The 24251-nt window shown below is 34.7% G+C and overlaps 2 protein-coding genes across 2 annotated transcripts in view; both read right to left on the bottom strand.

Annotated features, from left to right (window-relative positions):
* Positions 1 to 11719, bottom strand: part of Lrch (Leucine-rich-repeats and calponin homology domain protein) — a 79960-nt gene extending 68241 nt beyond the window's left edge. Inside the window, exon 1 of the mRNA XM_088258505.1 lies at positions 11527 to 11719. Coding sequence (XP_088114631.1) covers positions 11527 to 11710 — 184 coding nt within the window. The 5' untranslated portion in view covers positions 11711 to 11719. The remainder of the gene's footprint in view (positions 1 to 11526) is intronic.
* Positions 11720 to 14522: 2803 nt separating this feature from the next.
* The window catches only part of LOC148310383 (NFX1-type zinc finger-containing protein 1-like), a 38211-nt gene continuing 28482 nt past the window's right edge, over positions 14523 to 24251 (bottom strand). The window contains exons 21-26 of the mRNA XM_088258525.1: positions 23021 to 23249; positions 21929 to 22097; positions 21192 to 21303; positions 19641 to 19858; positions 17960 to 18258; positions 14523 to 15385 (exon numbers count right to left, since the gene is read on the bottom strand). Coding sequence (XP_088114651.1) covers positions 14658 to 15385; positions 17960 to 18258; positions 19641 to 19858; positions 21192 to 21303; positions 21929 to 22097; positions 23021 to 23249 — 1755 coding nt within the window. The 3' untranslated portion in view covers positions 14523 to 14657. The remainder of the gene's footprint in view (positions 15386 to 17959; positions 18259 to 19640; positions 19859 to 21191; positions 21304 to 21928; positions 22098 to 23020; positions 23250 to 24251) is intronic.

The raw sequence follows: 24251 nt of genomic DNA, 5'->3' as shown, positions 1-24251 counted from the left end.
ATTATACTCACAAGTTTAAAATCGCTTTGTGATTTTTTCAGGGCAATATTAAGCTAGTAAGATATCAAATACTTAATAATTACGTTTTTGTTAAAAAAATGCACTTGGTCACTTTCTCCTGTATGACTACGATATTACATACGGGATTAAGATTAACAAGACTGAAAAACAGATAAGAAAGTAAAAAATAAGAAAACACAGGGCAAAACGGAAAATGTAAAACAATAAAAGGTACAGTAAATAGGCATATAAAAAAAACAAGGTAAGAAGCATGTTTAAAGGAAAGAAGAGAAAATATAAGTAATCACTAACAGAAATACCATAAAGTATTTTTTCAGTTCATTCATTTTGGATCCCTGACTGGATTCAATTTTATATATGTCAGGCAGCTTCTTATTTTGGATATAGACAATGTATTGTAAGGACCTTACTCCAAACTTAGTTGAGTTTATTGGCCCCACATGTGTTTGATTATGTCCTCGTGTATTGTAAAGATGAATTTCTCTGTTAAAACTTCGTTTGGTGTTGCTGTGAGTCGTTTAAAAAAATATTTGAAGCATTGCATTTGTAATTTCATATGTCGGGAGAATGCCTAAAGATATGTATAATATTAGTGTTCAAATAAATAGCAGTATATTTTGAATATTGAAAGCATTAACTTTTTCAATTCAATTCAATTCAATTCAATTCAATTTATTCAATAATTAATATATACATTACAAACAAACATTTAAGGCATTAAAAAAACAAATTAAAAATTACACAAGAAGACTCTTGTTAAATGTGTAGAAGAATCTCGCTTCGGAAAACTCCTTCGGACACATGGAACAGATCAATATCCAATGTGATATTGTTCAACATAGCGGTAGCTCTTCCTACAGGCATAACCATCGGCAGGTTGGTCCTGTGTATAGGAATGTGAAACAATCTATGCCGACGCTGTCTTAGGTAACTATCGGGAACATACAGACCAATGCTCTGGATAATTTCAGGATTATCGATCATACCGCGCAACAATCGATAAAAATGCGTAATCAAATACGCATTCCTTTGTGGATCATAGTGATATATTATTTTAAGAAATAAAAAGACATTGTTTTTTGATCCACTCACATTTTTTATAAAAAACCAACTAGTTTCGGCAACAATCTGTTGCCCTCTTCAGGGTTTAGTCATAAAATAAACCCTGAAAGAGGAAAACTAGTTGGTTTTTAATAAAAATGTGAATGGATCAAAAAACAAAGTTTTTTTATTTCTCAAAATAATATAAATAGCAGTAGTTCACGATTGCTGGTGTTCAACGATAGTTTGACTGCACATATAAGCGTAGTCTCCGAAAAGACTTCACTTCACTAATGCAGTTATTGAATCCGTATACGGGTTTGTAGGAGAAAAAACGGTCGAATTGATCCGATTTAAAAGCTACTTTATAGCGCAAAGTTGATTCGCAATATGGAGCGGACGAAATACTGGTAAAGCGCTGACGAACAAACCAAAAGTGTGTCACGTAATCAAACGGACTTAATTGGGATTTTCCATCTAATTCTGTATACATCTCGAGCAGAGGGAGCATGAGTCATCAACTTTGCGAGATGTAACCTACTCAACTCGTAAGTCCATTTGGTTTTTTTTTTATTTATTTTTTAATTACCTAACGTCCAAGTGACTCTGAAATCTATCCACGGCTTATGCAACATCGCTTATCATGACCCTACTCAGGCTTCAACTTTTTAAGTTTCATAGCCTATGCCTACTCGTGGGTGGATTTATTCTTTATGTTTAGTTACTATAATTTCATGTAGGTAATTCATGAGTAAGGCCCAGCATTTGTTAAGTCGCAACTCAATTTTCTCTAAATCCAGGTAACATTTTACGTAATTGATTTGTTTCTTAAAACACCGTTTTTGTATTGAAAAAATAAGTTTTTCTTCGAAAGAATTATATGGTTTTGAATAGAAAAGAGTTATTGAAATGTAAGGAGTTAAAAAATTATAAAAATATTTTTTCTATACATCGTGTACCCTGGCGAAAAACGTTAACTCTAAAATATGCAATTTTGACTTAATGATGCAGTATTATAAGTTTTCAACGTTCTATAAACTGGCAAAATATACTAAGTACTTTGAAATGTCATATACTTATATGTGGTTTTAAAAGTAAATTCAACTTTTAGTTTTCAGCGGGTATTTTATTCAGGCTAAAAGCTTTCAATAACAGGGATAATTCAAACAGGGATTTTAGAGTTAACGTTTTTTTCCAGTATACCCACAATATATTCTGGCCTCTCAGGTGGTCTCCGGTGGAATGAATTCTGTGCTTGCGAATATCCCCTTAGGGTGAAGACTGACCGGAGCATTTCGTCGTAACGTAACATGTTACGATACGAGCATTCAGGCAGCCAGTACAGCGAGCCGAGCGCTCCATCCATCAGATGCTCGCTGATGCTCGCCGCGAGCGATGTTACGACGTTATGTTACGACGAAATGCTCCGATCGGTCTCCACCTTTAAGCGTGAAAAATAGCTTTATGCTATTATGCATTTACAAACATTTTGACTGTCTTGGATTGGCGTTTAGAAACGCCAAACGTTAATGCGTTGGTGCACTAAAAAGGCGACATGGAGCAGAGAGATGCATCTCATTCACAGCTAAACTAAATGTATACCTACATAACGTGCCAGGTAGCTGTTGGCATTCTGGACATTAATCTATCGTAGCCGATAAACAGCACGCTCCAGAACGTGATCGCAGATGAAGAGGGGCGAGATGAAGAGATACTGAGGAAATCGGCTGAACGGGAACACAAATATGCAAGCTGTCTAAATTTAAATCCGTGAAATGAACTTCGCGTTCATTATAAAATGCCGTAAGGTGTAAAGTTTCTGGTCATAAGTAAAAACTTCATTTTATGTTTTAATTTTCAAATCAAACAGATTTTTTGAGTCAACTAGGTTGTATTTTATTAACAAAAATACATAAAAATTTATTATTGTGACGATTGTTTCGCCTAGTTATGGCATATTCAAACGAATATTTCGTTCGACATTCGTTTGAAAATGCCATAACAAGGCGAAACAATTGTCACAATAATATTTTTTATGTGTTTTTGTTCAAACTTCAATATTCTTCTTCATCTATGTTGAGAGTCAAAAATAATGTAAAAAATAGCTGCAGATTGGAGATAATCCAGATTTGTAAACAAGTATTTAGATATGTTATTTATTGTTTCGGTATTCACTTTGTGGTGAGAAATGATGAAATTGTAAAAGGAAAACACTTGTTTTTTTACCACATGAGTTTATTTTATTATGACAAGTTTAAGAAGCTATGCTTCCATCTTCAGGTCTAAATATAAACTTAAAACAGTTTATATTTAGACCTGAAGACGGAAGCAAAGCTTCCGAAACTAGTCGTCATAATAAAATAAACTGTATTTATTGTTTCGGCATTTACTTTGTGGTAAGACAAACACTGTAAAAGAAAAACACTTGTTTTTTACCACATCAGTTTATTTTATAAAATGATTAAGGAAATACTTTTTTTTTACCACTTGAGTTTAGTAATGACTACTAGTTTCGGAAGTTAATTTCCATCGTCAGGTCTAAATAATATCAGTTATTATTCAGACCTGACGATGGAAGTTTAGCTACCGAAACGAGTAGTCATTAATAAACTCAAGTGGTATAAAAACAAGAGATTCCTTAATCATTTTATAAAATAAACTCATGTGGTACAAAACAAGTGTTTTTCTTTTACAATTTCCAGTATTTGGACACACTTAAAATGCTGTTCTAAAATCGGCAGATACGACGTTCTGCCGAAAAGGGTCCCCGTTTTGTCGTCAGTCGAATCCCGAGTAACGATCACGGATGAGGAAAGCACGTGCACCTTTGTCGACAAGTGAAGGTGTTCCATCTGATTCCGCTTTCGCTCGGCTCTCGGTGCAAACGTTTGCCCGGTTCAGCGACCGGAGGCGGAGAACGCACTACACTACACTACATGCACCGCCAAATTACAGTAAGCCCCCCTATAACGTCGAGACAAGTACCGCGTTATCGGAGAGAATGTTGTATATTGAAAGCTGTCCCACCGCATTCCCAGGTCTGATACAGAACCATCTAGGCTTCCTGACAGACTCACTCTTGCAAAGTAATTTTTTGTTACGTTAAACTAAGTTGCGACATTTATTGAAAATGTGAAACGAAACAAAATTGAATCCCGATTTTACTGTAAATGTTAAGAATAATAAAATGTAGGGTAATTTTTTAAAAATTGTATTTTAACAAAAACTAACTTACCATCACGCCGCTTCCGCACGAGAGAAATAGAACGCTATATCACCCTCTCTTTGCAAACATTCTTCACCTCTTCCACATTCATGCATCTCCTCATACATACCCGCCGACTATTTCGACTCCGGCCCCTTTCAAGTATTTGACATACCTGATTGTGCCAAGTTTTCCCCGGTCTTCCTCTGCTTCTTTTTCCAACTACATTTGCCTCATAAATTTGTTTAATCGTTCTTTCCTCACTCCTTTCTTAATTTTGTCGATAATACTTATCTCAGCCTTGCATTATTTCCTTATCACACATCGTATTGCTGCACATTCGTCTGAGGGATCGCGTAAATTGTTTTTTTTTTATATATATTTAATAATGACTCGCTTGTCAACTCCGCTTGTTAAAATGTAAAAATACCGCCCTACACATACGAACGTACGTGATACGCGTGATTTTTCTTCACCATTCCGCGCTAACCCATATGACCTACGCGCACGAGAAAAGATATGTTCCCAAAATATTTAATGCGTACCGGATACACTGACAAATTTTTGTCAGGTTACATACCTGACAATATTTTGTGACACACGTTGTGATTTTTTTGCCAATTTATAAAAAAATATGCCTGAAAATAAGCCGAAGGTAGGGTGGCTAAAACATAAACCCTTATAACATTCCCTCCGTTAAAGCGGTACCTGTCTCAACGTTATAGGGGGGTTAACTGTATACAACATTATTATTGTACACTAGGTATATGTACAACTGCTCACAGAAATGTTAGAGTTGGGCCGGCCAACGGTATTGGCCCATAGCTACACGGCCCGGTGATGTGATAACGGACCGAAATGTTTGTCTCCGAACGCGGCAACATATTGTGGACAGCGATGGTTCTTAACCGTGTCGGAGGTACCGGAGCCCACCAGTTTCATATGCGCGCTCACCGAACCCTTAATTGGCAAAATAAAATATGATTTCTTCAAATTCAAAACATATGTTTATTTCATTTATTTAAACTTTATGTACAGAAACGAAATAAGTACATTGGCGGTCTATTGCTAAAATGCAATATCTTCCAACTAACCAAAAATTTTGTCCGCCTCCATAGTGTAATGGTCAGCATGCTCGGCTACCGTTCTGGAGGTCCCGGGTTCGATTCCCAAAGGGGGTAAAATAAATATGAGTGATTTTTTTCACTGTCATATTTATTCAATATTACCCTGGACTGGTACCTGAAGCGGAGGGCTGATCACCTTTCCTTTATGTGTAAACGATCAAGATAACACTGCGTTTATATGACGCAGTGCCCTATGCACCATTGGGGTGCGGATAAGGGTGTTATTAACCAAAAATAGAGTAGTGATATTGATCAAAACGTTTGATACCATATATAGCCAGCGGTGGGCTGCAGGGGGCTCAGAGAGGCTCGTGCGAGCCCCGTGTTAAATTTGAATTGGGCCGGCGAGCCCTTGTTGGATTGTAAAACAAAATGAAGCACCTCCCCCACCCCCTTCTCCCACTACCCACGAGCCCCTTGTTAAAAAATTGGCAGCCCACCCCTGTATATAGCTGCTTGCAATCGGAAGGTAGATAGTACTTGAACATTTAAAGAAATGGTTGGCCGTGCAGTGCAATGTTAGGGAGTCTGGATGGTTCTATTCTCCTCACATGCGAATGCCATTTTCATCTGCGCTGTCATCCCCACCTAACGACGTCTTGTCTCTCACATATTTCTCATATCCTTGTGTTCCTTATTCTATCTCGTAGACTCTTGCCAGACATGCTCCTTAGAGCCTTCATTTCTCACACACTCTTAGCGTGTTTTTTGACGGTTTTTAAAGTATTCTTCTTCTTCTTTCTCCATGTTCGCTCCCTAGGTGGAGCACACGGCCAACACAAGTATTCATAATATTGGTGATGATTCCTTTAACACGAGTTGTTGAAATATGTGCGTTATTATTGTTTGAAGTTGTAATTTAGATAATGCAAATGCTGTTTCATTTGTAAAAAGGGGATAGGTAGATACCTGCGTGAATACTTAGCAGGATTAGTTATACGAAGACGGAGCTGAGAATAATGAGGAAAAAGAGGTAAACTTTCACCTTCACTGGATCTGCAGTGCGGAGGTATCCGGATTTCGCCAGCGGGGGTGACATTTGAAGGTGAGGGGTGGCCGAGGGAACCGCATTTGGCGTGTACTTGGCATACAAAAATACGTCATCACACTCGTACCAACAACACCTGAAGACGACACCGTAAATAAACCATCCCCCGTGGAACTAGGTAACCTTTCACGAGCGTCGAAATGTGCCAGCATTAGGTAATATAACATGTTTCAAAATAAAAAGTTACTATTATCTAACTAATTAACTTACTAACCATCACGCCATACCACGCTGTCTTTACAAACATTCTTCGCCTCTTCCACATTCGTGCACTTCCTCATACATACCCGCCGTCATACATTTGACGTATGTCAAATACTTTAAAGCGGTCAGGTTAGGAAATAATCGGAGAGTATGTATGGAGAGATGCAGAAAGGGGCGAAGAATGTTTGCAAAGACAGAGAGGGTGTGGCGTTCTATTCTCTCCGCCTACCCCTGAGGGGAAGCGGCGTGATGGTTAGTTAGTATAAATTAAATATTGGACGGAAAGAGTTCCAGTAGTAGGGAAGAACGAGATTATATCCCATCTTTCGCACTTCGACTTTCGCACAATTCGCTATTTCGCACATTAAAAAAAAATGGGAATAATGCAAAAATATTTTGTTACGAACCGAAGTAAACCTAGATGTTAACAGTGAATATGTTAATGAATTTCTAATGGACCGATAAGAGAATAAAAATGATATACAAATTGAAAGTGAGGAAAAAAAACCTGAATAAAGCATCAAGACCTTAACAATAAAAAATATGAACGAAGCTTTTACGCATCGTAAGACATTTAAAAAAATTATGAACGAATGTGATCCGAATGGAGAACACATATTGCTCACTCCTTTCAAGAACATCATAAATCAAAAAACTTGATTTTTCAGGAGAACGTTTTTAATGTTTAAAAATATAACACAATGTATTAAAAATAAACATCAAGCCACTTATTGAACTTTTTACTGTGCAACAGATCTTTTTAGGTAAAACCTGAAGGTTTTTTCTCCATTTGAAAAATATTCAATTTATTCAACAAAATAATTAAACAATACCTTTTCTTCAAAATGCAAAAACAACATTTTCTGCCCTGTAGCTGGTAAATATTAAATAAAAAATATGCCTCTTTTGCTGGGATAAAGTACATTTTCTGAGCATTTCGAAAACATGCACAACTGAAAATTGACGATTTTTGATTTATGACGTTCTTGAAAGGAGTGAGCGATATGTCAAGTGCGTAGGGAGATCCATAATAGTACTTCAAGTGTCAGAACTCTCTATAAAGAAAAAAAATATTGAAAAATACAACTAACTCTCGACAAGTTTATTAAGAAAATATTTTTTTTTATTTAACGTGTACTTAGTTAGTCATTTTTAAATATTCAAATTTTAAAGTAATTTTTTGGAGTTTTTTTTAATTTATTTTTAACATCCCTCTACTTTCGAACATTTAACATTAAACACTTTTTCAGGAACCAATCATGTGCGAAAGTTGAGGTTCGCCTGTATTGTTTAAGAAAAAATATTTATCGTCTACCCGCGCGAAAGTATTGGGGCTGTGAGAGTATTTCTCCAAAGGGTCAAAAACCCTCATAGGCTACGGAAGGGTAGTCTAGACTCGAGACAGTGAATGACCAGAAACTAAAATATAATAATATCGTACAGAAACTATCCCTTGTTTAGTGCTCTGCCAGCTTAGCGATATCCACGACTCCAATTTTAAAAATAAAAATAAATGTTTTTTTTTACAAAATACATATTTAAATAATACGAAATAGTTGGTAAATATACAAAACATTTCAAATATAACGTTTTATATATATATAACGTAGAGAGGGAGTTCGTTTTACATTTTTTTAAAAAGTAAATTAAAAATAAAAGAAATATTCCTTGGTATGGAGGGGTGAGTCTTATGTTTTTTAAGTTTAGTTTTAAAGGTTTGATAATTTTTATAAACATGGTCATGATGTTGGTTTATTGGCTAATAAATTAATATGAAAAATCACAAGACTATCGGTAACATTCTAATGGAAATCTGTAGAGAAGTAAGGTTTAAACTTTAGATATTTTAATAAAACGAAAAACGGACACCGCAACACGTCATAAAATTTTACGTCATCGGGTGTGTTATGGGGCGTATCCTTTTATGTATCTGCTTTATAGAGCTGTAATAGTAGTAGTGTGGATTCGTTTCTGTGACGTCATTCGATACCAACTTAAGAAAACCACGTTTTTACGAGGGCGAATTTTGCAAAAGAAAATAATGAATGAAAATATTTATTTAATCGGCTGCTATAAACACAAAACGAGTCTTACACAATCTTTTATAGGTTGAGTATGTAAAATTAGATATTCCTCCCGAGTGATATTACCCCATTGAGTTGCGTTTCTCTCACAAACTCGACATTTTCTCGAAATTAAAAATCTGTCCCAATTATCTGTTCAGGGGATATTCGCAAAGACAGAACTCACTCCATGGCCAACCGCCGAAGAGGTAACACGTCTTTCTACGCCCGATTTTTTTAAAGAATATATCTTGGGTATCCTGGCAAAAAACGTAAACTATAGTATCCCTGTTTGAATAATCGCTGTTATTTAAAGCTTTTAGCCTGAATAAAATACTCGCTATTAAACATAAAGTTGAATTTACTTTTAAACCCACATATATGACATTTCAAAACTACTTAGTTTATTTTGGCAGTTTAAAGAACGTTGAAAACATTATAGTATGCATCATTGAGTCAAAATTACATACTTTCGAGTTAATGTTTTTTGCCAGTATACCCACGATATATTTTTAAATTATTACTCTAATCAAGACCCCCCCCCCCGTATGTCTCAATCCGTTTAGTAATTTCTTATCAATAACAAAGAACTAAAAAAAACCTCAGCTAGGAAAAGCCTACCAAACAATTCGGCTGTCCAAACTTAAAACACAGTAAGGGACATTTTTTTGTAGTACGTTTTTTTCGCATTTTTGGACTAAGTAGAATCTACTTAGTCCAAAAATGCAAAAAAAAAGAACTACAAAAAAATGTCCCTTACTGTGTTTTGAGTTTGGACAGCCGAATTGTCAGACTCGCACTCATTTATGGCTTCGAATGCTGGACGATATATAAATCTAAACAAATAGAAACTGCTGAAATTCAAATGCCTTGATGGTCAGCTGCAGTCTCTTGGAGACAAAATATAGAGTTCACGCATTCGTGGCCTGGGTGTAACTGACATCAATAGTAAGGTATAGGAAAGGCGATTGAGATGGTATGGGCACAAAGGACGCAGAGAACCCGAACATATTGTAAACCAGGCGATCGCCATGGATCTTCCTCGAACGACATCTAGAGGAAGACCAACAATTCATGGATGCTACATAATGATAACATGATTCGAAGGCATGACCTAGGTGACCTGAGAACGAGGAAAGCTGACCCCAACAGTCTACGAAGACGAGAAGTTGGGATAGAGCCTGGAAGAACTAAGGAATTGTAAAAGATACATGATAATACAGACTCCTAGTTACCAACAGGGAAGACTCCGCAGGAACAGAGAACGGGGAACTTATTTATTTTTACGAACACTTAAAAGGATATTCTAACTAACTAACTAACTAATCATCACGCCGCTTCCCCGCAGGGGTAGGCAGAGAGAATAGAACGCCACACCACTCTGTCTTTGCAAACATTCTTCGCCTCTTCCACGTTCATGCGTCTCCTCATACATATCCGCCGATTGTTACGACTCCTAACCTGACCACTTTCAATACAATTAAAAGGATATTCTCAATACAATTATTATATTTAAAGAATTTACTTTGTGGTTGGTCATTTTTACTTTTATATTTTTTTAGTGCATGTCAGACGTCGGCTCTAAATGCATGTTAGTTCTGCAACCCCTAGTGCATGTTGGTCCCAGGGTCGACCAAAATTGTATGTGATCAACATTTTGTATTGTTGTAAGTGTGTGAATAGTGCTATGGGGGTGACGGGTAGTATTGTTTGCATGCTGTTGTAGTGATTGTCCTGACGAAGAGACGGGTACGTCTCGAAACCGCTAGGCTAAAATCTCGGTGAGTGGTTATATACTAATATTACTAACATTTTTGGAAAAAAAATATTAAAGTAAAAACATAAAGGAAATTTCAGTGAAAAAATAGGAAAATGTAAGGTATGGTTTTATGTTAGAATATTATGAATGTCTTAATTTTTTATTTATTATTATTTACGGGATATCCGGATTACCCCACCATTAATGCGTCTTCCATTGACATGCTTGACCCTAAATTAGTCCTGAGGAACCTTAGTGCAACACCACTAAACCTATAACAACCCTTAGAACAAACTTAATGATCTCCCAACTTAAAACGCCCCATAAATCAATCGACGCGGTATTATTTTCTGCAAATCCGAATTAATCCTTTAGATGAAAAATTTGAGTCGATTAAAAAATAAAAATAAGGAGGCGGGGCATTTTATTTATTATGAAATAATCTTTCACCGTTCACCAAGCCACGTTAGTGTAACCAACAGACAAAAATGTATGACACAAAACAAATGTCAATTTTTCAACTAATAATGCAAATTGTACAAATGGATACAAGAACGATAAAAAAAATTAACAAATCCGTAGTGCGAAACCTTTGGATACGACTTTAAATCACTAACCAAAATTCTATGTATATCCTAAATAAACATTTTTTAATGGGATTTTTTTATTGACGTTTATTTTCAAATTTCAAATTGTACACGGTTATAGCGGTTCACATAAAAACATAAACAATCATAATTTAAAACATATAGCCAAACTAATACATATTTTCGTCGAGTTGAATTATTCACAGATAATGCAAAAACCGTTAAAATTGTTACCAAAACATTAATGACTTAAAATAATAAAATGCGACGATTCTTGATAATATTAATTTGTTTCATTGGTACCATACGACGCGAAAGCCTTGTGAAAAACACAATTTTCATTAAATAAAAAGACCTGCATGAATTAAAATACTATCACAATAGTCAAATTAATTTAAGGTAAATTATTTATTGATACTTAATTTAATAGGGTGCATAGACGTTTATTAAATTATCCATTAGAAAACTTACCAGCTATAACGGTATCACTTAGATTGTATTTCCCTGTTTTAGGAAAATCTTTTAGTTTTCTTCCACTTAACTTTAATTCACCACTTAAATTAGCGTCTTCTAATATTCGTTCTAAAGATCTAGTCAATTGATTTTGTATATGTCCACTCATATTGACGTTAACACCCGGCGCGACCGCGGCCATGTTGCATTTCGAACTGAAGTAAACCGAAGATTTCGAAACAAAACAGTAATACCAACATTACAGCTTTTAATTTACATTGAGCCAACATTTGGATATTTATTTGGTATTGCCATCAATATAAACCTATTTAAAACCTACCTACGATATAATCGAAATAAAAATGTTTTTCTTTGTAATATAAAAAAAATTAAACCTATTTCAAAATAAAGGATTACCAGACTATTCAAACGCACCTATTGTTGAGACGCTCTAAATGAATGGGTGTAAGCTTAATTTTTTTTTTTAAATATAGACGATTGCAAAATTATGGATTTTGACCCATTTAAAGTGCCCCTTATTTTTGAATACCAATTGCTGGTAATATTTTGTCAAAGGTTTCAGTAATTAAGGATTTGGATGTTATTTGGCCAAAAACTGTCTTTTACCTATCATATTGATGAAATTACTAGCAAGGCTCTTAAAATGTTAGGATTTGTTTCGTAAACAACTAAAATTTTCATGTCAATCAATTCTATTAACCCTTCCCTTCCGACGACACAGACATCCGGCATTGAAAGGAATACAGAAAGGGGTGTGAGTCATTAACAATTTTTTATTATCTTTTTAGATGTGCAGTGTATGTAGTATATTTTTATATAATTATTGTATATTGTTTATTAACCTTGACAAGTAAAAATCTTTTTGAATAGTATCACAGCTTTTCACAATTTACGTTACGCGGAAACAAAATTCGTTAAATGTGATTTTTTTGTAATATTATGTACAACTATGTGATTGTAAGATGTAAATCATAAATTATTCTTAATTTTGATGAATAACTTATTGAAGAAGAAAAAACAATGTAAATCGCAATTTTCGCAAAACCCTGAAGGAATCCATGACATACTATCCAAAATGAAACTGATAAGTGATCACTTAAACCAGCCTATGACGCTCGTAAGCACTGTAATCGTCCAGACTTCCATAATCTTCTTCATCTTTGTTGAGATTTCAAAATAAATATAAAAATTATAATAAATTTGGATAATTTATATAGCGCCATTTTTGTAAAATACTACCTCAAGGGCGCTTATAATATAAGTGTTTACTCATATCTCATGAAAAAATATTTTTAATTTTAATTTTCTGATACTTTTATAAAGTATGATCAGAGGATCCGGTATTTCTTGCTCGAGTACCATAAGCTGATATATCGGATTTCGGTAACCAAAGGAAATGAATAATATTGATAAAAGTTTAATGTTAGTTCAGGCCACCTTAATGCCATAAGCATAAAAAAAAACAAATGAAAAACAGTCAAACATAAAACTTATCAACTTTGCATACATGTGATTTTAAATTGAGATATTTTTTTGATATTTTAATACACACCATCGAGTGCAAACAAAAATACAGGAATAAATAGAACTACAATAAAATATGTATTAAAGAAAAGAGCATAGTTAATGTAGGCACACTATAGATTTTGATATCATTGTGCACAAATTTGCTTGCAATTATTAGTGTGGAAAAGGAATGTTGTGTTTTTATAATAATGGTCTAGTCGAGGCCGAGGTTGAGGTTATTACAAATATTCAATTTTGTTCTTCTTCTTCTAACCCTTATTTGCACCTTATGGTACATAGGGCACCGCATCATGTTAACACAGTTATCTTGATTGTTAACACATAAAGGAAAGGTGATTAGCACTCCGCTTCAGGTACCAGTCCAGAGTAATATTGAATAAATATTAGATTGAAAAAATCACTTATATTTATTTGACCCTCCCCTGGGAATCGAACCTCAAAAGGGGAAGGGGGCCTCCCAAAACGGTAGCCAAGCGTGCTGACCATTACACTACGGAGGCGGATTTTATTACATAAGGTATAATATTTTAAGAAAGTAATAAGCCTGAAATGTATTCATCATTCTAAAGTGTATTCATCATTCATCATTGTGATACATCATGTGATTCATCATTCATCATTGTGAACATCATTCATCATTCATCATACTAGTGGCCTTTAGAATGATGTATTCATCATTCTAAAGGCCACTAGTATTTATAATGGGGTTATTTAAAATATATTTCAATTATAATACCAGCGGATGAGTAAGTAAAATATGATCGAATAAAAAAAGTATACGCATGTACGTACATAAATATTAATTATAATTCCATCTATTCAATCTTAACTTCAGTTGGTAAAAAATAAAAACAAATAACTTTATTAAAACCCTTTAATATTATGAAAAATTAAGTAAAAAAATATTGTAAAACATTTTAGATTACATATTACAAATGTTCATAATGTAGTGAATATATATTTTTGATTTTTAAATATAAAAAAAGTGCATATAATCTTATTCTGACCCCCATCTACACCCAATGGTGCACATGACTCTGCATCAGATTAATACAGTGAACAACTTGATTGCTAATTATTTGAAGGTAAGCTGATCATCTTATCACCTATGATTCTAAAACTGTTAAAGGCAGTAACTGTTAACATTATATGTATTGATAGAACCCACTCTATATAAAACTCTTTAAAAACACAATGGACAGCTATGCAATAAAAATTATTTGGCAGAAAAATCCTATAATTTTCATATGAATGATGTTAAAAACTTAAAATAATAATCAAACTTAAAATAATAAGGTCACACCTTTATATATTATTTTGTGAAATTTCAAAAATAATAGATAAATAATACTAATTGTACGTGATATTTTTGTTTAATTTATTAAGGTGGAGACTGGCCGGAGCATTTCGTCGTAACATCGCTCACGGCGAGCATCACCGAACATTCGAAACTATGAATGGAGCGCTCGGTTCGGTGTACTGACTGCCTGAATGCTCGCATCGTAACATGTTACGTTACGACGAAATGCTCCGGTCAGGCTTCACCCTTAGCTTACAGAATAAAAGATGATATTATTATATTTAGACAAAGCTTGTAGGTATTAGAATTCATAGTTATTCATATTAGCTGCATCAGACCATGCGCCATGTTGAGCTCCATCCATAAAAGTGGCCACTCGGTTGCCAGAAATTAGTGTATGATTTGTTCCACCGATATCCACACCACACTCTGGGCATTTGCTGACTACCATCGCCCCCCCGCAGTCGGCGATACAGTATGGGTGGCCATTAGGGCATGAGTACCAATGTCCCTGCTTGAATCCCATAGCCTTTACAACCATCAATTTCTCTTCTTGTGTTATAGGCAATAACTGTAGTTTCAGTCTAATTTCATTAATTTTCTTAAGTAGCGCTTTATTCAACTCCGAGTCCAATGGTTTTATTGAGTAAATAATATTGTCTTTCAAATATTGGAAGCCATTAGCAAATGTGATGCTAGAAGACTTGAATGATGGCGAGTTGATAATATTTAAATAATCGATCATTCTCGCAAACCTCGATATTTCATTATTCATATCGTTCAATTGCTGTTGTGAGACATTTGTTCCTTTTTGGCTGAGAGCGTGTAATATATTTTTTAGTTGTATGTCGAGTATATTTGATTTCACAGGGTTTGAGTCTGTTAATGCTTCCATAACGTTTTTTGCAACATCATACATGAATGAAAGCTTATTTAAATCGAGTATGCTCAATCGGAATACCTGATTTTTCTCGTACAGAGCCATATTAGAGTCAATTGTATCCTTTAACTGTTGAATCACTTCAAGTACTGAAACAAGAGCAAAAGAATGTTAAAATGTGCATCACAAATACAAAATCATCACAGGACCAAGAAAATATTTATGTCGCTAATGGATGTTGTGATAATAACAATAGCATTTATTTGTGTCGGGTTGTGGTTAATGTCTCGGACGCTGAAGTCAGAGTTTCTCGGTTCGAACCCACTCTACCACAATTTGATACCTATTTCTAATATTGAGCCGCTTAGGCTCACAGAAATAGCATGAAACAGAAATATTTGTGTAAATAAAAAAAAACACAAATATTTCTCTTTTAAAAAAAAAATATCCATATATTTTTTTAATTACTAGTGTTTGTTCATAATACTTCATAATTTTTCAAATTTGAGCGTTCACATTCAGCAACAACACAATGGAAAGACTCATATAACAATAAATCAATAGAACACTTTAACTGTTAGAGTGCTGAGAATCATTATATCAACTTTGGTATACTATGCCAAAAATGCGGCTGTCGATATAGCACCTGAGCGATATACCACGATATACAGCTGAGTGGTGTGGTGTCGCAACAAAAAGTTCCTATGGTATATTTTTTTGAAAACAATATTTTTTTTACAACATTTTGAGTGTGTCCAAATACTTGTTCACAAAATCTGGAATATCTCCAATTACAAGAGTTATTTTCATATTATTTTTTGACATCTCATCAAAGATGAAGAAGAATATGGAAGTCTGGGCATTTACGGGGCTTACGACCGTCATAGGCTGGTTTAAGTGATCACTTTACACACGTGTAACATTCACCAATTCTACCCATTATTGACAACCACACTACTCAAATTCTTGGAAGTTCTATATATATGAACTAATTTAGAAACCTTGTTCATGAATCACTAAAACTTCACTAGAGACATCTATTGGTGAGATGTAAAGAAGCTTTTTATTAAGCAGAAACTCTTATATTAGTATGTATAGATGTCTCTAGTGAAGTTTTAGTGATTCATGAACAAGGTTTCTAAATTAGTTCATATATATAGAACTTCCAAGAATTCGAGTAGTGTGGTTGTCAATAATGGGTAGAATTGGTGAATGTTACACGTGTGTAAAGTGATCACTTAAACCAGCCTATGACGGTCGTAAGCCCCGTAAATGCCCAGACTTCCATATTCTTCTTCATCTTTGATGAAATGTCAAAAAATAATATTTTTTTTTGTAAAAACCCATTTTTTTCTTAAATGTTTTCCGCAGATACTTTGTGGCACATTTTATAACTTTCTAAAATTAAAGAACTTTGTTTTAACCACTTTTTGTTATAACAATTTAACCTACCGGTTTCGACAAGAACCTTGTCAAAACTGGTAGGTTGGAGTGTGTGGAAGTTTTTGGTGTGAGTATTTTAATGTTTTTAATGTTTTAGAATTTAATAAACCCTGATGATGACAAGGTTCTTGTCGAGACCGGTAGGTTAAATTGTATTAATAAAAAAGTGGTAAAAACCTATTGTTTTCGAGGTTACACTCGATTCTAGATGTACCTTTTATGAAAAAAGTCTTCAATAATTTTAGCACATACATAAGAAAAAGTCTCAACACTAAAATAATTAATTATTGACATTTGATATTATCCTTCTTTTTTAAACTAAGTGGGGATTTCATATAATTATCGATAATATTATTTTTTTCTTAGAACCCTTATCCGCGCTCCAATGGTGCATAGGGCACTGCATCACATAAACGCAGTATTATCTTGATCGTTAACACATGAAGGAAAGGTGATCAGCCCTCCGATTCAGGTACCAGTCCAGGATAATATTAAATAAATATTACAGTGAAAAAATCACTTATATGTATTTATTTAACCCTTCCTTGGGAATCAAACCCAGGACGTCCAGGGTGGTAGCCGAGCGTGCTGATTATTACACTACGGAGGCGGATTAATCACTTATTGTTACATATCAAAATCGGTCTGTCTTAAAAAAAATTTTATAGATCTATTGTAATCAAACTTTCATATTATTTTTGACATCTCATTAAAGATGAAGAAGAATATGGAAGTCTGGGCATTTACGGGGCTGACGACCAAAAACTTCCACACACTCCATAAAAATCCTACATTTAGGATTTTTATGGAGTGTGTGGAAGTTTTTGGTGAGAGTATTTTAATGTTTTTTATTTAAAATAAACCCTGATGATGACAAGGTATTGTCGAAACCGGTAGGTTAAATTGTATTAATAAAAAAAGTTGTGAAAACAAAGTTAATTAATTTTATAATAATAATAATAATAAAACCCTTATCCGCACCCCAATGGTGCATAGGGCACTGCGTCATATAAACGCAGTGTTATCTTGATGGTTTACACATGAAGGAAAGGTGATCAGCCCTCCGCTTCAGGTACCAGTCCAGGGTAATATTGAATAAATATGACAGTGAAAAAATCACTTATATTTATTTTACCCCCCTTGGGAATCGAACCCGGGACCTCCAGAACGGTAGCCGAGCGTGCTGACCATTACACTACGGAGGCGGAGAAATCCCCCCAATTTTATAAAGATGTATAAAAAGATTTTAGCTAAAAATAAAAAGTTTAGAAAAAAATTACCTTGGATTCGGACACTCCCCAGTAGACGATGTTTGTTAATGAGGATAGATACATCTTCTTTCAATTGAACAAGTTTCATTTGGTTCTCATTGCCATTACCAAATAACTTTTGCTTGGTACCTTCCACTCTCTGCCTGGTTTTTTTCACAATTGTAGAGTAGCGCGGAGTGTTGACAATGGGAGATTTGCAATGCGGACACGAGGGTACTTTTATTTCGCTACCTTCCAAGTATTGTTCCATCCACGTGTCCAAGCTCTCCACTTCCAGTACGTGGTTGCAGTCTATCAGCTTAATGAACCTGAAATCAGACTTGTTATCTGTGTACAGTAAAACCTCCTAAATTCTAAATTGAAGATAACAAATTTTAAGAAAAAAAATATTTGAAATTTGCATATTTTAAAACAGTATTGTTTTTCATGCTTTCATGTACAAACTGATGGTCATTTTGGCTTATTTTCTTTATAATTCTTTCAAAACAAACTATCTAAGGAGTGATAGTAAAAAGAGATTATTTTATTTTGCTGTACAATTTTGTAACATTTAAAAAGCACATTGTAAATGACAGGCTGATTTAGGATAAAACATAATTAAAATGTAACTTTGTTTTAAAATCACTATAAATATTTTATTATAACTTAATTATAATGTCTACCGGTTTCAAAGCTAACCGCTTCTTTATCAAGACAGATAAATATTAATTGAGTATTAATCAGTCTTGATAAAGAAGTGGTTAACTTCGAAACCGGTGGACATTATAATTACGTTAAAATAAAATATTTATAGTGATTTTAAAACAAAGTTACATTTTAATTATAAAATGGAAAATCAAAAAGTTAGTGCTTCAAATATAAATTATATGGGATAAAATAGTTTATTCTTTCATGTGAATATTATTTTAAAATACCGTGGATTAAACAAGGTCAAGCTCTAAAAAAGCCACATTTGCATTTTTTAAATTACCTTAGATCTAACTCTGAAATCTAGCTACAACTTTGGAAACACCTATAAGCTCCAACTTAATAAGTTTTATGGCCTATTCCTACTTGTTAGTGAGTTTACCAGTTAATGTCAGTTGGCAAAAACGGATGGGAAAACAGAATGAGGACGGCCAAAATAGACTCGGCTTGGTCAGATCGATCGGAACCTAAGATCTGGTGGTGTCAAAGGTCTACACATATCGGAGGGCACGTATGGCTAGATGTGTATGGATGTGAAGGAAGCTAGGAGTGTATGTCAGGACAGAAGAGTGGCGTTTCATCCCCTCTGTGTACTCCTGCAGGGAAACAGTGCGATAATAATAGTAGTAGTTTAAAAATTCAATGATTCTAAGTTAACAATAGAGTTACTTAGGTGAATGACTTTACTTGTGAGCTTACATAGGAAATGAGTATTATTATTTTTTATTTCTTTATTATTGTAATTTTGATTTCATTTTATAAAAAAATGTTGTAAAACATTTATGGCTGACTAAGTATTGCACCCACCACTTAGTCAAGCTGGAATAAAGAGTTATTATTATAATTATGTTTTAGGAATAAACTATGTTACCTAATAGGCTTATATACTTTAGCCGCATTCCCAAAAAAAGTAAAAAGCAATTTTTAGTAAAAACCCAATTTTTTTTTTGAAAAATGGATAAAAGTTATTTTACCCTGTGTGAGTGTAGTACGCAATATTTACCTGGCATCTTCATCATGTTCAGTACCAAAGAATATTTCAGGGAACTGGTCCGGTTTGCAGGAATTACATATTTGTGGGCACACTTCTCCGCACAAACCCCGGCAAGGGTGTTTACATTTCATTACCTTCGTACAAGGCTCAGAACACTGCGGGATATTGCATTCAACTCCGCAGTAACCAGTACACTTTCCATGGATGCATTTTCGGTTACACAATTCCTTTAACAAAAGATCAATAATTAGCAAGAATTATAAAGTAACGCCTCCTACTTTCCAGGTTTAGTCGGTGTGTCTAAATATCTGATACAGGTCTGGTATCACCACAGTATGGCTATTGTTGTCTTTAAACAGAATATTGCCTTATCGAATAAAAAAATACCTTCGCATAAAAAAAAGCATAATTCCATCTTGGATCCATTTATTTTTAATTTTATTTAAACTTCATATACAGAAAAGAAATGCGTACATTGGCGGGCTTATTGCTAAAAAGCAATATACTTCAACCAACCAAAAACAGACTAGTGATATTGGTCAAAACGTTCGATACCATATACATATAGCTGTTTGCAATCAGAGATAGTACTTGAACATTAAAAAAAACATAAATTACAAATTGATGATAAGGAAGGCAAACAAAAAAAGAGAGTTTAGGGAAGGAGGCAAAGGGAAAAACTAAGGGAGGAGGTTTGATGACAGTTAGGATTCAATGATAGATTGTAATGTCTCAGACGTTGCTTAAAAGTTATTAGAGAAGGTGCATTATTGACAAGGAGAGGTAATTCATTCCATATTACTAATCAAATTTTACATAATTTTTTTTTTTTAAATAATGCTTATTTGCGGCTATTACATGGATGTACTTTCCTGCGTAGTTGGTGAAATAAAAGCCATTGGACAGGATTCACTCAGCTAAACATGAACGTAGCTATACACAGGTTTCCATTTGGACCCATCCATTAAAAAAATATATATTTTATCGGTATTGCAAACCAATCATGCAAAGTTTTTGAGCGATCAAAGATAAAAATGATTGCTAATGGTTTCAAATTCCCTATCCCAGGGCATGTAAGTATATGAAGACTGTAAGCGATATACGTACAGCTTTAAAAAAAGTACTACATGTGTTACCACAAGCAAAAACAATTACCAGACTCTACCCCACATACTTTATAAAAAAACCCTTATCCGCACCCAAATGGTGCATAGGGCACTGCATCATATAAACGCAGTGTTATCTTGATCGTTAAAACATGAAGGAAATGTGATCAGCCCTCCGTTTCCGGTACCAGTCCAAGGTAATATTGAATAAATATAAGAGTGACAAAATCACTTATATTTATTTGACCCCCCCTGGGAATTCAGCCTGGGACCTCCAGTACGGTAGCCGAGCGTGCTGACCATTATTACACTATGGAGGCGGACAAAAAAAAGGGACTTAAATTGTAAATCTGAGGGTCATCTCAGTTATATATTGCAGACAATAGCTACGGGATAAGAGCTGGGGTTGATATAATGGACAATTGGTCTCACGCAAGTTACTGCAAGTTCTCACCTTGCATGGCGGACATGGAACTCCGCAGTCTAGGGGGCAACGGGAATGAGCGCAGCGAACTTCACACTTCTTCTTGCACGGGGGACACGCCTCACGACACGGAGATGCACAACTGCAATAAACATTTCTATGCACATCACTCCCGCAGTAACAAAATATGAAATAAGCTTACTTGAAGAATTTATTCTACCGCTAGATATATCATCACCTGTCTAGTTGACCATTTAAAATCATATAAGAGTTTCTGCTCAACAAAAAAGCTTCTTCATCTCACCATTAGATGTCTCTAGTGAAAATTCTAGTGATTCAAGCACAATGTTTCGAAATTGGATCATATACATAGAACTTCCAAGAATTTGAGTAGTGTGATTGTCAAACATGGGTAGAGTTAGTGTAAAGTGATCACTTAAACCAGCCTATGATGGTCGTAAGCCCCGTAAATGCCTAGACTTCCATATTCTTCTTCATCTATGTTGGGATGTCAAAAATATAATATAACTCATAATATCTCGATGAAACAATATCTTTAATTTTAATTTTATATACATAGTTAACCTTTCCCTTAGGGTGCTAAAAACATATGCAATGGTTATATGTATTTTGTACACCTTATGAAAATATGATTTAAACCAGAAAAATGCGAAAAATGTGAAAAATGTGAATGTGAAGAATCCACTCGGAATACAACACTAGATGCTCATAAAGTCACCCACTCGCCGCGAGTGGCGTACAATCACCTGTGTCCGCAGACAAGTGAGTTTCCACAGGGCTCCGCGCAGGGCTGGTGCAGACGCCCCCCGACGCACTCCCCGCAGTTCCCCCGGCACGCGTGCTCGCAGCCCTGCAGCGAAACCCCACAAGGCTCCTTGCAGTGTTTCATGGCAATCAGGGGTCCAATCTCAGCATCTGTAATGGGCACACATATGTCTTTAGTAAATCTATGATTTAAGCGGAGGGCTGATCACCTTTCCTTCGTGTGTTAACGATCAAGATAACACTGTGTTTATATAATGCAGTGCCCTATGCACCATTGGGGTGGGGATAAGGGTTTGAATTGAATTAAAAATCTATGCACTCAACATACTCAAAATATTGGTAGTAAAAGTAAACTGGTTAAAATGAAACGAATAAAAAGTTTATATTCTCATATAAATTTTTTTTTTAGTCATAGTGTTTTTAAAAACTGTATGATTTTTTTGGCAAGTAACGTAAAAAATATTATTAAAATGAAAAACACTATTAATCATAGTAATGAAACTATAACTGTTTGAATTTTGGTCAACGGCGTTCAAATTCAACCGAGTTATAAAAATAAACTATCTCATAAAATTAAAATTTTTACTGTTTTACCAATAAATATGGTACAAATAACTATTATGCGCGTATTTTATCGTGTGTTTACATCAGAAATGTGATAAATCAACATGAAAACTTGAAAAAATAACTCAAACATTACTCCTGGGATGTAAAGTTTTGATTTCTCACTGATTTTAGTTGATATTTCAATCAAAAGGATAATTCTATCCTTACAGGGACATCTTTGGTCAAGTGTCGTCAGTAAATTTGCACTAAAATTATGAGAAATGCATTATAAAATGCTTTCTTCATTGATTTGTAGATATCACACGAAAGTCTCTTTATAATATGAACTACCACGAATGGGGGCGTGGCTTAAACGGTGGCTGATTTGCAAATGTAAAAAGATACCTACCGCCAACGGTTGGCAGGTGATAGGCCGATGGGTTAATTAGATTATCTGAGAAATTTATTAACCATCCATTCTAGTGAATCGAGTCTACTGTACAATCATATAAAAGAGTAAAATTTACCAGAGGTTGTTTCATAGCACGGAATCTTGAAGGTGTGCCCGCATAGCGCAGGGAATGGATTATCCACAAGAGATCGACACTTGGACCCACTGCACACTTTGTAGCATAAATCTGGGCAGCGATGTCCACAAGGTAACATCTTTGAACATCTTTCATTACAATTCACTCCATTTGGGTTGACCCAACATTCTACTTTTATGTTGTGCCCACAGGTTCTCGTTTTGACAACCTATTTATTAAAAAAAAAACATTTCTTTTAAATAAACCTCAAAAAAATAGAATAATGCACTATGAAAATTCGTTAATTGGAAATTGAAAGGACAAAATCTTGAAATATTTTTAAAGTCAAACTCACACCAGCTTCCAAATAAATGTTTACATATTTCCAAAGTAATCCGTAATTCTGATAAAATAAATTACTAATAAAACGATCAATGAAATTGGTGAATTTTTCCCTGCTAGTTGTACATTATAGTGAAAGATAAAACTCTTTATTAAAAACAAAGAGACGAATGCCGGTGACGCCATGTCGGTGTCATGCACAATAGTATCAGTCAAATGCTGGTGACACCACGTCGGCGTCGTACACAATACTATCGGACAAATGCTGGTGACACCACGTTGGCGTCGTGCACAACACTATCGGACAAATGCTGGTGATACTATGTCGGCGTCGTGCACAATACTATCGGACAAATGCTGGTGACACCAGTCGGCGTCGTGCACAATACTATTGGACAAAAGCCAGTGACACCATGTTGGTGCCGTGTACAATACTATCGGATAAATGCCGGTGACACCATGTCGGCGTCGTACACAATACTATCGGACAAATGCTGGTGACACCACGTCGGTGTCATGCACTATAATTTTGGACAAATTTAGATTTGAGGATTACATTAGAGAAGACATCACATCCTCAGAAAAACAGAGTGAAGCTGAGCCGCATCACCCCTCGCAGATTATTTTGCTTCTTATTATGAAAAGAAATGCTAAGCGATCAAGAAAATATAAATAAAAGAAAGTATAATAAAAAAAATTATATTATATTTATTTAAAAATTATATTTATTTACATACATTCAAATTTTGTAAACATAAAGGGACACAATGAGAATTTACGAAAACTTGATGATTTATGATCTGAAAACTTGAAAAAATCGCTGGCAACTAGCGAAACGATCTCAACCAGTCTTACCGGCATCCGGCAGACTACCGGCAGAATCCTGACT

Source organism: Brachycentrus maculatus, unplaced genomic scaffold (assembly GCF_059751285.1).
Source record: "Brachycentrus maculatus isolate JH-2025_06_01 unplaced genomic scaffold, ASM5975128v1 h1tg000097l, whole genome shotgun sequence".
In the NCBI taxonomy this organism is placed as follows: domain Eukaryota; kingdom Metazoa; phylum Arthropoda; class Insecta; order Trichoptera; family Brachycentridae; genus Brachycentrus; species Brachycentrus maculatus.
The sequence above is the reverse complement of the archived record's forward strand: the minus strand, read 5'-3'. Positions and strand labels throughout refer to the sequence as shown.